This window comes from Elephas maximus, chromosome 3 (genome assembly GCF_024166365.1).
Source record: "Elephas maximus indicus isolate mEleMax1 chromosome 3, mEleMax1 primary haplotype, whole genome shotgun sequence".
NCBI lineage: Eukaryota > Metazoa > Chordata > Mammalia > Proboscidea > Elephantidae > Elephas > Elephas maximus.
Window position 1 is genome coordinate 107137771 of NC_064821.1, and position 16296 is coordinate 107154066.

Below are 16296 nucleotides of genomic sequence, written 5' to 3' on the forward strand. Positions count from 1 at the left end.
AGATTTGGAGATTTTCATTAAAACTCAAGAAGCAGTCATTTCTTAATATTGTGCCCATCAAAGGCCCCATATCTAAAAGTGCCTTCATCACATAAAAAGTCTCAAAAACAACATGAATTGAGTGGTCATATTAATATCTGTGATCTTATCAGCTGCTTTAGGAGCATTATAAATACATTCACTTTTTCTGAATTTGTCACCAGTATTTTTATCACACTGGGGAAAGACGTATATCCACTTAGAATTACTTGGCAAATGCTTATTTAAGTGCAGGACCTATGATTTATACCGTATTCCTCTATAGAAAGTTTTTATGCCAAGGTAATTTTTTTCCATTTGATAACATAATTGCATTTCACAGTAACATCATGTTTCTCATATTCAAAGAAAGCTCTTTTGAAATTGGGGTCGTTTCTTCAGCTCATTAAGTTTATCATGCAGTGTTTTTTTTTTTTTTTCTGTATTCCAGTTTTACTTCCTTAATACCAGTGTTTCATAATGGCATCTAAATATTTCAACACAGACACATTTTGCATATTAATCATACATGAATATAGTTTCATTTCCACCAAAAATATGTTTTCTCCATTTTTCTTAAAGGCATAGTTTTGTCAGTGAGTCTTTTGCCTTTTAAGTTTTGCTACCCGTCTGTGTGCAGAAATATATTTCTCAGTTATCTGAAAAATGAACAGTGCAAACATTGTGAACGGCAGCTGGCATTCTGTTCCTTCCCAAAGCTATTCAACTACTTATGTGGTTCTTTCCAGGGGAAACAAGTAGGCTGTTTGTGGGCAAATTGTTTTTGTTTTGTTTCAAGATTCTTCGGGACAAAAGCACACGCCTGTAGACTCATTCAGTTTTTGATCTCCGACTTAGGTTATTGTGTGTATTAAGTTAGGAAAATAAATATTCAGCGCTAGCGCATTGTCTGGTCACATAGAAAACACTAAATATATATTAATGTATTATTATTTTTTCCTAAAATGAAACATTTTTGGGATGTTCTTATCTACTCCAAAATTAATTTATTTAGACTCTATGTTGAAAGTGAAGAAAATTGAATCTTAAATTTCATTTAGTGGAAAGTGTTGTTTTGTTTTTTAATGATTTTTAGATAATTCCTTCAATTTTCTGAGAAAAGAGATTTGATTTTCTTTTTTTTAAATCTTCATATCTGTCATCAGATTTTATACTGAGATTATTTGTGTTAGCCATTTGAGGAACCTACAAAATCTCTAAAAATTTTATATTTTACTAAGATATTTCATAGATAGTTTCACAGAAAGAATTGAGTCAAAATGTAACCTGTGCTAGAGACCAGAGTTTATTAGTAGTTCCCAGGGGTAGGAGACAGGGAGGAAAGGGGGTGTCATTGTTTAGGAAGTATCGAGCTTCTGTATATGGTGGTGGAAATTTGTCAATAGATATTGGTGATGCTTTCACAGTATTAGTGCAATTGATGTCAATAAATCATACACATGAAAAAAGTCAAATTGACAAATGTTGTGTTATATATATCTTTACAGCAATAAAAAGTGTACACTATGCTACTGGCACCTTTAGAATTAAAATTATTTTTATGAAATTATACTGTTTCATTTATTAATAAACATCTACTGTGCACTGCAGAAACCCTGGTGGTGTAGTGGTTAAGAGGTATGGCTGCTAACCAAAAGGTTGGCAGTTTGAATCTACCAGGCACTTCTTGGAAACTCTAAGGGGCAATTCTACTCTGTCCCATAGAGTCACTGTGAGTCAGAACCGACTCGAAGGCAATGAGTTTTTTGGGGGGTTGCTGTGGACAAGTATATATTGGGTACTTTCTAGACACTGGACATATAGTGATAAACACTACTAAGCTCAGTGCTTATTAAGTTTGTATTTCAGTGTGGAAATAGATTTGAAATTCATCTTTGTTTTAACAGTGATAGTGAACTATTTATCAAGTACCCACAGTGTCCCAGATAACATACCTGAACAATGGTAATTAAGGTAAATCTATCAAGTAAATATATATATCCCATGTTCTAGGAATTAATATAGGTTACCCCTAGAACTTTATTTTGCAAAATGAGATGCTTGGATGACAATCAGTATCAAGACCTTCTTTCAGTCTTTTTCATCTTCACCTCCTGGATCCACAGGCAAGCTTATGAATTTATTGCCACTCGATGCCATATATGTTTACAGTATTTTTCAGTATGAATTATTCCTCAACATAAAGAAAACAGAAATCCTCACAATTTGACTTGAGCAAAATCATGCTAAATAGAAAATATCGAAGTTGTCAAGGATTTCATTTTACTTGGATCCCCAATCAATGCCCATGGAAGCAGCAGTCTAGAAATCAAATAACGGGAGATGTGTAATTATAGCAGTCAAGAAGCCAAACAACGTATTGCATTGGGCAAATCTGCTGCAAAAGACCTCTTGAAGTGTTAGGGAGCAAAGATGTCACTTTGAGGACTGGGGTGCACCTGATCCAAGCCATGGTGTTTTCAATTACCTCATGTGCATGTGAAAGCTGGAGAATGAATGAGGAAGACTGAAGAAGAATTGACACCTTTGAATTATGGTGTTGGTGAAGAATATTGAGTATAGCATGGACTGCATGAAAAATGAATAGGTCTGTCTTGGAAGAAGTGCAGCCAGAATGCTCATTAGAAGCAAGGATGGCAAGACTTTGTCTCACATACTTTGCACATGTTATCAGGAGAGAGTAGTCCCTGGAGCAGGATGTCATGCTTGGTAAAGTCGAGGGTCAGTGAAAGAGAGGAGAATCCTCAATGAGGGTGAAGTGATACAATAGTTGCAACAATGGGCTCAAGCATAACAACGATTGTGAGGATGGTACAGGACCAGGCAGTGTTTTGTTCAGTTGTACATAGGGTCACTGTGAGTTAGAGCCAATTCGATGGCACTGAAGAGCAACAAAAAAAGAAAAAAAAAATAGCTTGTCAAATTTTCTAAGTTGTATGTTTGCCTTTAATGTACTCAATATATCAACAATTATGATGATGGCACAGTACAGGGCAACCTTTCATTCTGTTACACATAAGCTTGCTATGAGTCAGAGGCATCTCAGGGGCAGCTAACAACAATTTTTTGCCCTAAATTGTACTTCTATTATCTTTACTTTTTAGATGAAGTCACAAAATTAATATTTTAATTGCCTTAAAATATTTTTATTAATGGTAATGATTATAGCATTGAAACATTTTGCTTTCTTTCTCTCCCTGTTCCCTCCTTTTTTGTGGTGATAGGTCATTCCTGGTGTGCATAATAAGACCAGCAAAATCATCAGTAACCAAAACCAAGACAACCAAGAAAAAAAAGAAAAGGTAACTTGAACCTTTTAAAAATGCTTTTGATTCACTTTTGCATATCTGAGCTGTAATTAAGAGTAGTTTTTTTTTTTTTTAGATGAGTGTCGAGTAGAAGTACTGTATATACGATATTTCCTTCCCTGAACATAACTGGTTCTGGTCAGGATGAAGGGCAGAAGCCTAGTAAAGAATAGGTACAAAAATGGTATACAGGGCCATCATCATCCTCTTTGTCTCCTCCTGCTCAGTGGGGCAGGTTGCTTTTTTCCCCAAAACTTGCCTCTCACACTTAGGGAGTTTCTGATACTTTGATCTTGCTGCTCTCTTAACTTGGAAGTCAGTTTTCCACATTGCTCTTCAATAAGAACCCTTCTCCTTTGCGGACAGGACAAAAGCCACGTCTACTGAGAAAACTTTCCTTACTGTCGGTCAGAATTAGTCATCCATTACTGTTTTTCCACCTGTATTTTAGTAGAATTAATTGATCTAAAACTTATTTTAGGATATGGTATCAGGTAGGTATTATTTTTTCACCCATAAGGACGACCAATTGTACTACCATTTTAAAATAGACTCTCCTTTGCCCACTGATACATAATGTACCCTCTGTCATATCTTAGGTTATTAGGGTAGCCTGGTTCTGGCTCTCTTTTTGTCCCATTTTATCAATTTGGCTATCCTAGCACAAATGCCGCACTACCACAGTTTCTAACATTTTCTAATACACCTTGTTTTCTGGTAGAACAAGTCCCTTACATATTTCTTTTTCTTTGAAAAGTATCTTGCCTATTTGCATGTTTTTTTTTATTTGCGTATAAATTTTAAAATTCACTTGTCAGATTCCATTAAAAAAAAAAAACTCTCCTTGGGAATTTTGTTTGGAATTGTGTAAAATCTATAAATTGGGGAAAAAAGTAACAAATTTATGATATTGAGGCTTCCTAACCATTAATATGGCATATCTTTCCATTTGATGAATTCTTCTTTTACAATTTTATAATAAATTTTTATCATTTTCTTCAGAAAGGTATTTTTAATCTTTTGATTTATTTCTAGATACCGTTACATGTTTTGTTACTATAATATTAATGATGTATTTTTAAATTGTATTTTCTGTTTACTGCTGGTATGTAGAATTAAAACAGACTTTTTGTGATTTGGCTTCTTGTAGCTTTATTCTCTTAATCTTTTTTACTGTTAAATAGTCTCCGTGTAGAATATTGGGAAAACCAAAATGCTGAAATAAAAAAAAAAAAATCCCTCATAAAACCGCCCACAAAGATGACCTTCTTAAATTTTCCAGATAATGCCTTCTAGTGTTTTTGTACATGTAAGAATATGAATCTCAAATTCTAATACTACATCTATAGATTTTTATTTTTGGATTTTTTGTATACATAATAATAACCATTTTGAATAAAAACAGTTTTATTTTCCCCTTCCAGTATTTCTTTTTTTTTTTTATATATGCTAAGACCTCCAGTACTATGTTTTAAAAAAAATGGTAGCTAACATTCTTTTTTTTTTTTTAATTTTTATTGTGCTTAAAATGAAAGTTTACAAATCAAGTCAGTCTCTCACGCAAAAACTTATATACGCCTTGCTACGTAATGCCAATTGCTCTCCCCGCAATGAGGCAGCCCGCTGCCTTCCTCCACTCTCTCTTTTCATGGCCATTTCATCAGCTTCTAACCTCCTCTACCTCACATCTCCCCTCCAGGGAGGAGATGCCAACATAGTCTCAAGTGTCAACCTGATCCAAGAAGCTCACCCCTCACCAGCATCCCTCTCCAACCCATTGTCCAGTCCAATCCCTGTCTGAAGAGTTGGCTTCGGGAATGGTTCCTGTCTTGGGCCAACAGAGGTCTGGGGGCCCTGACCACCGGGGTCCTTCCAGTCTCAGTCAGACCGTTAAGTCTGGTCTTTTTACGAGAATTTGGGGTCTGCATCCCACTGCTCTCCTGCTCCCTCAGGGGTTCTCTGTTGTGTTCCCTGTCAGGGCAGTCATCAGTTGTAGCCTGGCACCATCTACTTCTTCTGGTCTCAGGCTGATATAATCTCTGGTTTATGTGGCCCTTTCTGTCTCCTGGGCTTGTAATTACCTTGTGTCCTTGGTGTTCTTCATTCTCCTTTGATCCAGGTGGATTGAGACCAATTGATGCATCTCAGATGGCCACATGCTAGTGTTTAAGACCCCAGATGCCTCTGTCCAAGGTGGGATGCAGAATGTTTTCTTAATAGATTTTATTATGCCAATTGACTTAGATGCCCCCTGAAACCATGACCCCCAAACCGCGCCCCTGCTATGCTGGCCTTCAAAGCATTCAGTTTATTCAGGAAACTTCTTTGCTTTTGGTTTAGTCCAGTTGTACTGACTTTGCCTTACTGTGTGTTCTCTTTCCCGTCACCTAAAGTAGTTCTTATCTACTATCTAATTAGTGAATACCCCTCTCCCGCCCTTTCTCCCTCCCCCATCTCTTAACCATCAAAGAATATTTTCTTCTCTGTTTAAACTATTTCCTGAGTTCTTATAATAGTGGTCTTATACAATATTTGTCCTTTTGCAATTGACTAATTTCACTCAGCATAATGCCTTCCAGATTCCTCCATGTTATGAAATGTTTCACAGATTCCTCACTGTTCTTTATCAATACGTAGTATTCCATTGTGTGAATATACCATAATTTATGTATCTATTCATCTGTTGATGGGCACCTGGGTTGCTTCCATCTTTTTGCTACTGTAAACAGTGCTGCAGTGAACATGGGTGTGCATATATCTATTCGTGTAAGACAGCTAACATTCTTGTCTTTTTACTGGTACTTAAGGAAATGTTTTTCATATTTTACCAATGAGTATGATATAGGCTATTGGTTCTTTTTTTTTTTTTTTTTGTAACTAGTCCTTCAGGTTAAGGAAATGCTCCCTTTTAGTCCTGTTTTGCTAAGAATTTTTACCAGGAATGGTGTTGAATTTTATCAAATGTATTATCTGAATTCACTGAAATAATAGTTTATGTATGTATGTGTTTGTGTGTGTGTTTTTTCCTTGAGTCCCTTAACATGGTAAATTACATTTAATAGGGTTCCTAATGCTGAACCGATCTTAAATCCTTGGATTAAATTTATTTCGGTCATAATATGTTACCTTTTTTTTCCCATTGCTGGTATTTTTTTTTAGAATATTGTGCATCTGTGGTTATGGTCAGATTGGCCTGAAATTTTCAGTTTTTATACTCTTCTTATCTGGCTTTCTTTATGCCAGTTGACTGCTCAAGTAAATACACTTTGTGTATTTTTTTTTTTAATTTTTATTGTGTTTAAGTGAAAGTTTATAAACTAAGTCAGTCTCTCATACAAAAACTTATATACACCTTGCTATTTTCTCCTACTTGCTCTCCCTCTAATGGGACAGACAGCATACTCCTTCTCTCCGCTCTCTATTTCCATGTCCATTTGACTAGCTTCTGACTTCCCCTGCCCTCTCATCTCCTCTCCAGATAGGAGCTGCCCACATAGTCTCATTTATCTACTTGATCCAAGAAGCTAACTCTTCACCAGTATCATTTTCTATCCCATAGTCCAGTCTAATCCTTGTCTGAAGAGTTGGCTTTGGGAATGGTTCCTGTCTTGGGCTAAGAGAAGGTCTAGGGACCAGGACCTCTAGGGTCCTTCTAGTCTTAGACCATTAAGTCTTTTTATGAGAATTTGGGGTCTGCATCCCACTGCTGTCCTGCTCCCTCAGGGGTTCTCTGTTGTGATCCCTGTCAAGGCAGTCATCAGTTGTTGCTGGGCACCATCTAGTTCTTCTGGTCTCAGATTGATCTAGTCTCTGGTTTATGTGGCGCTTTTTATCTCTTGGGCTTATAATTACCTCGTGTCTTTGGTATTTGTCATTCTCCTTTGCTCCAGGTAGGTTGAGACCAATGGATGCATCTTAGATGGCTGTGTGCTAGCGTTTAAGACCCCAGATGCCACTCTCTACAGTGGGATGCAGAATTGTTTTCTTAACAGATTTTATTATGAGATAGGTGTATTTCTTTCCAGTTCTCTGGAAGAGTTTGTGTAAAATGGTAATTATTGATTCTTTAAATGTTTGGGCTTGTGTTTTCTATATGGAAAAAGTTTAAAGACTGATTCAGGTCATTAACAGTTAATGAACCATTCAGATGTTCTGTTTTTTCTGTAGTCAGTTTTGGTCATTGACTCTTTTCTAGGAATCTGGTGATTTTTACCTAAGTTTCTATATACACTTGTTGGCATAAAGTTGTTCATGTATTCTCTTAATTTTTATTATCTCTGCTTTATCTTCATTAGATCTCTTTCGTTCAAATATTGTTTATTTTTTCTTTTATATTTCTTTTTCTTGATCAGTCTTGAAAATAATTTTTCATTTCATCTGTTCAAATAAATAGTTTCTGAAATTTGTTCTTTATTGTATCTTTTTTCTGCCTAATTTTTGTTCTCATGTTTATATTGCCTTACCTTTTTTGAGGGGTTTATTGTCCCTTTTTTCCTCTAATAATCTTTAGCCAGTTTCAGAGTTCATTAATTTTTTTCTTAAATAATTTTTATTTTGCTCTAAGTGAAAGTTTACAAATCAAGTCAGTATCTCACATATAAACTTATATACACCTTACTACATACTCCCACTTACTCTCCCCCTAATGAGTCAGCCTGCTCCCTCCTTCCAGTCTCTCCTTTTGTGACTGTTTTGCCAGTTTCTAACCCCCTCTACCCTCCCATTTCCCCTCCAGACAGGAGATGCCAACATAGTCTCAAGTGTCTACGTGATGCAAGTAGCTCACTCCTTATCAGCATCTCTTTCCAACCCATTGTCCAGTCCCATTCATGCCTGCTGAGTTGTCTTCGGAAATGGTTCCTGTCCTGGGCCAACAGAAGGTTTGGGAACCATGACCACTGGGATTCTTCTAGTCTTAGACCATTAAGTCTTGTCTTTTTATGAGAATTTGGGGTCTGCATCCCACTGTTCTCCTGCTCCCTCAGGGGTTTTCTCTTGTGCTCCCTGTCAGGGCAGTCATCGGTTATGGCCGGCACCATCTAGTTCTTCTGGTCTCAGGATGGTGTAGTGTCTAGTTCACGTGGCCCTTTCTGTCTCTTGGGCTCGTAATTACCTTCTGTCTTTGGTGTTCTTCATTCTCCTCTGCTCCAGGTGGATTGAGACCAATTGATGCATCTTAGATGGCTGATTGTTAGTGTTTAAGACCCCAGAGGCCACACTTCAAAGTGAGATGCAGAATGTCTTCTTAATAGAATTTATTTTGCCAATTGACTTAGATGTCCCCTGAAGCCATAGTCCCCAAACCTCTGCCCTTGCTCCGCTGACCTTCGAAGTGTTCAGTTTAATCAGGAAACTTCTTTGCTTTTGGTCCAGTCCAGTTGTGTTGACCTCACCTGTACTGAGTGTTGTCCTTCCCTTCACCTAAAGTAGTTCTTATCTACTATCTAATCAGTAAATAACCCTTTCCCACCCTCCCCCCTCTCCTAACCACAAAAGAATGTGTTCTTCTCAGTTTAAACTGTTTCTCAAGATCTTACAATACTGGCTTATACAATATTTGTCCTTTTGCATTTGACTAATTTCACTCAGCATAATGCCTTCCAGGTTCCTCCACGTTATGAAATGTTTCACAGATTCATCATTGTTCTTTATCAATGTGTAGTATTCCATTGTGTGAATATACCATAATTTATTTATCCATTCATCCGTTGATGGACACTTTGGTTGCTTCCATCTTTTTGCCATTGTAAACAGTGCTGCAATAAACAGGTGTGCATATATCTGTTTGTGTAAAGGATCTTATTTCTCTAGGATATATTCCGAGGAGTGGGATTTCTCGGTCGTATGGTAGTTCTATTTCTAGCTTTTTAAGGAAATGCCAGATAGATTTCCAAAGTGGCTGTACCATTTTACGTTCCTGCCAGCAGTGTATAAGTGTTCCAGTCTCTACACAGCCTCTCCAACATTTATTATTTTGTGTTTTTTGGATTAATGCCAGCGTTGTTGGAGTGAGATGGAATCTCATGGTAGTTTTAATTTGCATTTCTCTAATGGCTAATGATCGAGAGCATTTCCTCATGTATCTGTTAGCTGCCTGAATATCTTCTTTAGTGAAGTGTGTGTTCATATCCTTTGCCCAGTTTTTAATTGGGTTGTTTGTCTTTTTGTGGTTGAGTTTTGACAGAATCATGTAGATTTTAGAGATCAGGCCCTGGTCAGAGATGTCATAGCTGAAAATTGTTTCCCAGTCTGTAGGTGGTCTTTTTACTCTTTTGGTGAAGTCTTTAGATGAGCATAGGTGTTTGATTTTTTAGGAGCTCCCAGTTACCTGGCTTCTCTTCATCATTTTTAGTAATGTTTGGTATTCTGTTTATGCCTTGTATTAGGGTTCCTAACATTGTCCCTATTTTTTCTTCCATGATGTTTATCATTTTAGTCTTCATGTTTAGGTCTTTGATCCACTTGGAGTTAGTTTTTGTGCTTGATGTGAGGTATGGGTCCTGTTTCATTTTTTTGCAGATGGACATCCAGTTATGTCAGCATCATTTGTTAAAAAGACTATCTTTTCCCCAATTAACTGACATTGGGCCTTTGTCAAATATCAGCTGCTCATATGTGGATGGATTTATATCTGGGTTCTCAATGCTGTTCCATTGGTCTGTGTGCCTGTTGTTGTACCAGTACCAGGCTGTATTGACTACTGTGGCTGTATAATACGTTCTAAAATGAGGTAGAGTGAGGCCTCCCACTTTGTTCTTCTTTTTCAGAAATGCTTTACTTATCCGGGGGTTCTTTCCCTTCCATATGAAGTTGGTGATTTGTTTCTCCATCACATTAAAAAATGTCATTGGAATTTGGATTGGAAGTGCATTGTATATATAGACAGCTTTTGGTAGAATAGACATTTTTACTATGTTAAGTCTTCCTATCCATGAGCAAGGTATGTTTTTCCACTTATGTAGGTCCCTTTTAGTTTCTTGCAGTAGTACTTTGTAGTTTTCTTTGTATAGGTCTTTTACATCTTTGGTAAGATTTATTCCTAAGTATTTTATCTTCTTGGGGCTACTGTGAGTGGTATTGATTTGGTGATTTCATCTTCGATGTTCTTTTTGTTGGTGTAGAGGAATCCAACTGATTTTTGTATGTTTGTCTTGTAACCTGAAACTCTGCCAAACTCTTCTATTAGTTTCAGTAGTTTTCTGGAGGATTCCTTAGGGTTTTCTGTGTATAAGATCATGTCATTTGCAAGTAGAGATAATTTTACTTCTTCCTCGCCAATCCAGATGCCTTTTATTTCTTTGTTTAGCCTAATTGCTCTGACTAGGACCTCCAGCACAATGTTGAATAACAGCAGTGATAAAGTTCATTCTTGTCTGGTTCCCATTCTCAAGGGAAATGTTTTCAGGCTCTCTCCATTTAGGGTGATGTTGGCTGTTGGCTTTGTATAAATGCCCTTTATTATGTTGAGGAATTTTCCTTCTATTCCTATTTTGCTGAGAGTTTTTATCATGAATGGGTGTTGGACTTTGTCAAATGCCTTTTCTGCATCAATTGATAAGATTATGTGGTTTTTTCTTTTGTTTTATTTATATGGTGGATTACATTAATTGTTTTTCTAATATTGAACCAACATTGCATACCTGGTATAAATCCCACTTGGTCATGGTGGATTATTTTTTTGATATGTTGTTGAAGTCTATTGGCCAGAATTTTGTTGAGGATATTTACATCTATGTTCATGAGGGATATAGGTCTGTAATTTTCTTTTTTTGTGGTGTCTTTACCTGGTTTTGGCTTCATAGAATGAGTTAGGTAGTATTCCATCCTTTTCTATGCTTTGAAATATCTTTAGTAGTAGTGGTGTTAACTCTTCTCTGAAAGTTTGGTAGAACTCTGAAGTGAAGCCCTCCCGAGAAGGGCTTTTTTTTTGTTGGGAGTTTTTTGATTACCTTTCAATGTCTTTTTTTGTTATGGGTGTATTTTGTTGTTCTACTTCTGATTGAGTTAGTTAAGGTAGGTAGTGTGTTTCTAGGAATTCATCCATTTCTTAGAGTATAATTTTTCGTAGTAATCTGGTATGATTCTTTTAATTTCAGTTGGGTCTGTTGTGATATGGCCCATCTCATTTCTTATTCAGGTTATTTGTTTCCTTTCCTGTATTTCTTTGTCAGTCTGGCCAACGGTTTATTAATTTTGTTAATTTTTTTAAAGAACCTACTTTTGGCTTTGATAATTCTTTCGATTGTTTTCTGTTCTCTAATTCATGTAATTCTGCTCTAATTTTTTATTATTTGTTTTCTTCTGGTGCCTGACGGATTCTTTTGTTGCTCGCTTTCTATTTGTTCAAGTTGTAGGGACAGTTCTCTTATCTTGGCTCTTTATGTATGTATGTGTTCATTTATTGATATAAATTTGGATTCTGCAAAGGTTTGTTTTATGAACTAATATGTGATCTAGAGAATGTTCCGTGTGCACTAGAAAAAAAGTATACTTTGCAGCTGTTGGGTCGAGTATTCTGTGTAAGTCTATGAGGTCAAGTTGGTTGATTGTAGCAGTTAGATCTCACTTTTCGATTCTGTTAAAGTTTGTTTTATGTATGTTGCGGCCCTGTCATTGGGTGTATAAGTATTTAATACAGTTTTATCTTCCTGGTAAATTGTCCCTTTAATCATTATGTAGTGTACTTCTTTGTCCTTTGTGGTTGATTTAACTTTAAAGTCTATTTTGTCAGAAATTAATATTGCCACTCCTTCTCTTTTTTGATTGTTGTTTGCTTGATATATTTTTTTTCATCCTTTGAGTTTTAGTTTGTTTGTGTCTCTAAGTCTAAGGTGTGTCTCTTGTAGGCAGCATATAGACAGATCATGTTTTTTTTTATCCAGTCTGAGACTCTCTGTCTCTTTATTGGTGCATTTAGTCCATTTACATTCAGCATAATTATAGATAAGTAAGAGTTCATTAATTTTTAACCTTGTTTTTTTCTAAAATAAACATTTAAGTCCATAAATTTCCTTTTAAGTGCCCCATTACTTACGTCTCAAGATTTTGTTTTTAGGTTGAATTTTTTGTTGTCCAATATGAATTTTTTTTTTTCAGTTTCCAATATGATTTTTCTTTTTTAAAAGGTTTGTTTAGAAACATTTGTAAATTTTCATAATAATATTTAAAATGTTTTAAAAATCTTTCTGACCTATTTCAGTTATAATCAGAGATGTTCTTTGCATAATATTTGTTATTTGACATTGGTTGAGACTGGTTATGGGCTAGCATTGTCAGTAGTCGTAAATGTCCTATTTGCGATTGAAATGAATAGCTGTTATCTAATTATAGGGTACAAAAATTTTTTTTCTTTAATTATAGGATACAGGTTTTTATAAAGGTAATTAGATCAAACATATGCATTGAGTTATTCACATCTTCTCTATTACTGATTTTTTTTTGGTCCCCCTAATCTAACAATCTCATATTTTTGTGGGAAAATTAGTCTATTGCTTCGTGTAGTTATTTCAGTTTTTATTTGACATGTTTTCAAACTAGTTTATTAAGAGCCTATGAGTTTAAAATTTTTATATTTTCATAGGGGATTGACCCTTTTATTAAAATGTGGCATTATGGATTAACATCTTAACATGTGTTTCCACTAATATCACTTAAACTATGCCAGCTTTCTTTCTTGGCTTTTTGAGTCAGACACATAGAATGAATATAGGTTCCCAACCTGGGTGAATCTTGTTTTATAAAGAATTCTCAGGAGAGGCTCTTTTTTCTTTTCTCCTTCACCCTGATGGTTCAATGGTAGAACTTGCTCCTTCTGTGCAGGCAAGATTCATGGCCAAAGGACCTCATGCACAGCCACCACCTATCTGTCATTAGAGGCTTGTATGTTGCTATGATGCTGAGCAGGTTTCAGCGGAGCTCCCAGACAGAGTAGGAGGAAAGGCCTGGTGATCTACTTCTTGAAAAATTAGCCAATGCAAACCCTATGGATCACAACAGTCTGATCCACAGCCAATCATAAGAATGGCTCAGGACCAGGCAGTGTTTGTTCTGTTGACCTGGGATCTCCATGAATTGGGGGCCAACTTGACGGCAACTAACAACAACAACAACCGCAGGATAAGGCCAAGGGCAAAAAATATCCCTACTGTCTCTTGTGGTTAGGATTTTGATTTCTTAGTTTGTGTTTTAACTTCATCCATTGTAGGTTTCACCCTGAGGGATGGGAGTGGGGGAACATAACTGAACTGAACCACTTGCGAAAACTTTATTATACAAATGTACCTGGTGCCCATCAAGACACTGACCTTTTGAAGATTTTGGGAGAAGGATAATTGAACAGGATAAGGGAAAGTAACATTAAATTGTTTACCAAATTATAGAATTTTCTGTCTTAACCTGGTTGGCTGCTGTCTTTGAGTTCAGATCTTAAGCACAAAGCTTATATGCAGATTAGCAGTAGCACATACTTTATGGGATATTTTTGGCAAATGTTGATAAGCACAGATAATATATAGATTATGGAAGACCATGGTTACTGCTTGCAGAAAGAAGTCTCACGTACAGGTTGCAGGTAGTTACTCACAGGCTTCTTCCTCAACCTTTTAGAGGTCAAGGCTTTATGTGTAGGGGTGGGAGGTTAGGGTCTCTAGTTCATCTTCCCACTTGGCCCTGAGTGGAAGTTTGGGACTCATTATAACCTTATCTCTTGCTAGATAAAAATGAGCATATTCAGGGGACATCTCGGTCAATGGCATAATGTAGTTCATAAAATGTTCTACATCATACTTTGGGATGTAGCGTATGGGTCTTAAAAGCTTGCAAATAGCCATCTAAAATACATCTATTGGTCCCATCTCGTTTGGAGCAAAAGGGAATGAAGAAAACCGAAGACTCAAGGAAAATATTAGTCCAAAGCACTAATGGACCACAGCCTCCACCAGCCTGAGCCCAGAAGAACTACGTGGCTACCACCACCACCACCACCAACAACCACTCTGACAGGTATTGCAATAGAGGGTCCTGGACAGAGCAGGAGAAAAATGTAGAGGAAATTTCAAATTCACACACACAAAAAAAAAACCCAGACTTTGTGGTCTCAGAGAGACTGGAGAAACCACCGAGACTATGGCCCCTAGATACCCTGCTAACTCAGAACTGAAGTCACTCCCAAAGTCAACTTTCAGCCAGAGATTTGACAGGCCTGTAAAACAAACAGCAACACATGTAAAGAACATGTTTTTCTTAGTTCAGTCAAGTATACAAGACTAAATGGGTAACACCTGCCCAAAAGCAAAGACAAGAAGGCAGGAAGGGACAGAAAAACTGGACAAATGGACATGAAGAACCTCAGGTGGAAAGAGAAAGGGGGTGAGTGCTGACACATTGTGGGGATTGCAACCAATGTCACAAAACAATTTGTGTATAAATTTTTGAATGAGAAACTAATTTGTGCTGTAAACTTTCCACCTAAAACACAAAAAGTTAAAAAAAAAAAAAAAAAGAACATATAATGAATGATAACACTAATATGAAATTCCAGAAAATGCAATCTGTAGTGATAGTGTTATGAATTGAATTGTGTTTCCCAAAATGTGTGTCAGTTTGGCTAGGCCATGAATCCCTGTATTGTATGAGTGTCTACCGTTTTGTCATACGATGTGGTTTTCCTATGTGTTTTAAATCCTACCTCCATGATGTTAATGAGGCAGGATTAGAGACTGTTATGTTAATGAGGGAGGACTCAGTCTACAAGATTAGGTTGTATCGTGAGTCAATATCTTTTGAGATATAAAAAAGAGAAGCAAACAGAGAGACAGAGGGACCTCATTACCACCAAGCAAGAAGAGCCAGGAGCATGTGTGTCCTTTGGATCTTGGGTCCCTGTGCTGAGAAGCTCCTAGACCAGGGGAAGGTTGGTGACAAGGACCTTGCCCCAGAGCCGACAGAGAGAGAAAGCCTTCTCTAGGAGCTGACACCCTGAATTCAAACTTCTGGCCTTCTAGACTGTGAGAGCATAAATTTCCCTTTGTTAAAGCCATCCAGTTATGGTATTTCTGTTATAGCAGCACTATAACTAAGACAGAATTTGGTACTGAGAGAGTGGGGTGTTGCTCTAACATATCTAAAATGTAGAAGCTGTTTTGAAACTAAATGAAGAGAGGCTGGAAGAGTTTTAAATTGCCTAATAGTAAAAGTCTAGATTGCTCTGAAAAGACTGATGGTGGAATTATGGACATCAATGACATTTCTGGTGAGGACTGAGAAGGAGATGAGGAGAGCTGTTACACTGGAGACAGCGCAGATGGTGAGAAACAGCAGTAGAACCAGGAGATCAGCACTGGAGCCAACCCATGGAGCTAGAGAGCTGAGTGTCTTTGTTCAGGAGGCTTCCACCAAACAAGAAGAGCCAGGAGTGTGTGCATCCTTTGGACCCAGCGTCTTTGTGCTGAGAAGCTCCTATACTAGGGGAAGATTGATGACAAGGACCTTCCCCCAGCCGACAGAGAAAGCCTTCTACTGGAGCTGGCACCCTGAATTTGGGCTTCTAGCTTCCTAGACTGTGAGAGAATAAACTTCCCTTTTTTAAAGCCATCCACTTGTGGTATTTCTGTTATAGCAGCACTAGGTAACTAAGAAAGAAAGCAGATTAGTGGTTGCCTGAATGGGTGCTAGGGGAAGGGGTAAGAATGAAGAGCTATAAAGGGACACAGCAAAACTTTGAAAGTGATAATTATGTTTATTACCTTGATTGCAATAAAGCTGTTAAAAACAAAAATTCTCTGTCCTCCTACAGTTAGTGAGCCAAGATAAACAAGGTAAAATCCATCAATTGCCATTTTACAGCAACAAAAACCAAACCCAAGTAGATTCTCATAGCGGCGCTATAGGACAGAGTAGAACTGGCCAATAGGGTTTCCAAGGAGCAACTGGTGGATTCAAACTGCTGACC

The 16296-nt window shown here is 37.1% G+C and overlaps 1 protein-coding gene across 5 annotated transcripts in view; it reads left to right on the forward strand.

The window, feature by feature from the left end:
- Positions 1 to 16296, forward strand: part of PATJ (PATJ crumbs cell polarity complex component) — a 417617-nt gene that overhangs the window by 161272 nt on the left and 240049 nt on the right. For all 5 annotated transcript variants that reach the window (XM_049879429.1, XM_049879433.1, XM_049879432.1 and 2 more), the window contains exon 26: positions 3264 to 3341. In XM_049879429.1, the coding sequence (XP_049735386.1) occupies positions 3264 to 3341 (78 nt within the window). The remainder of the gene's footprint in view (positions 1 to 3263; positions 3342 to 16296) is intronic.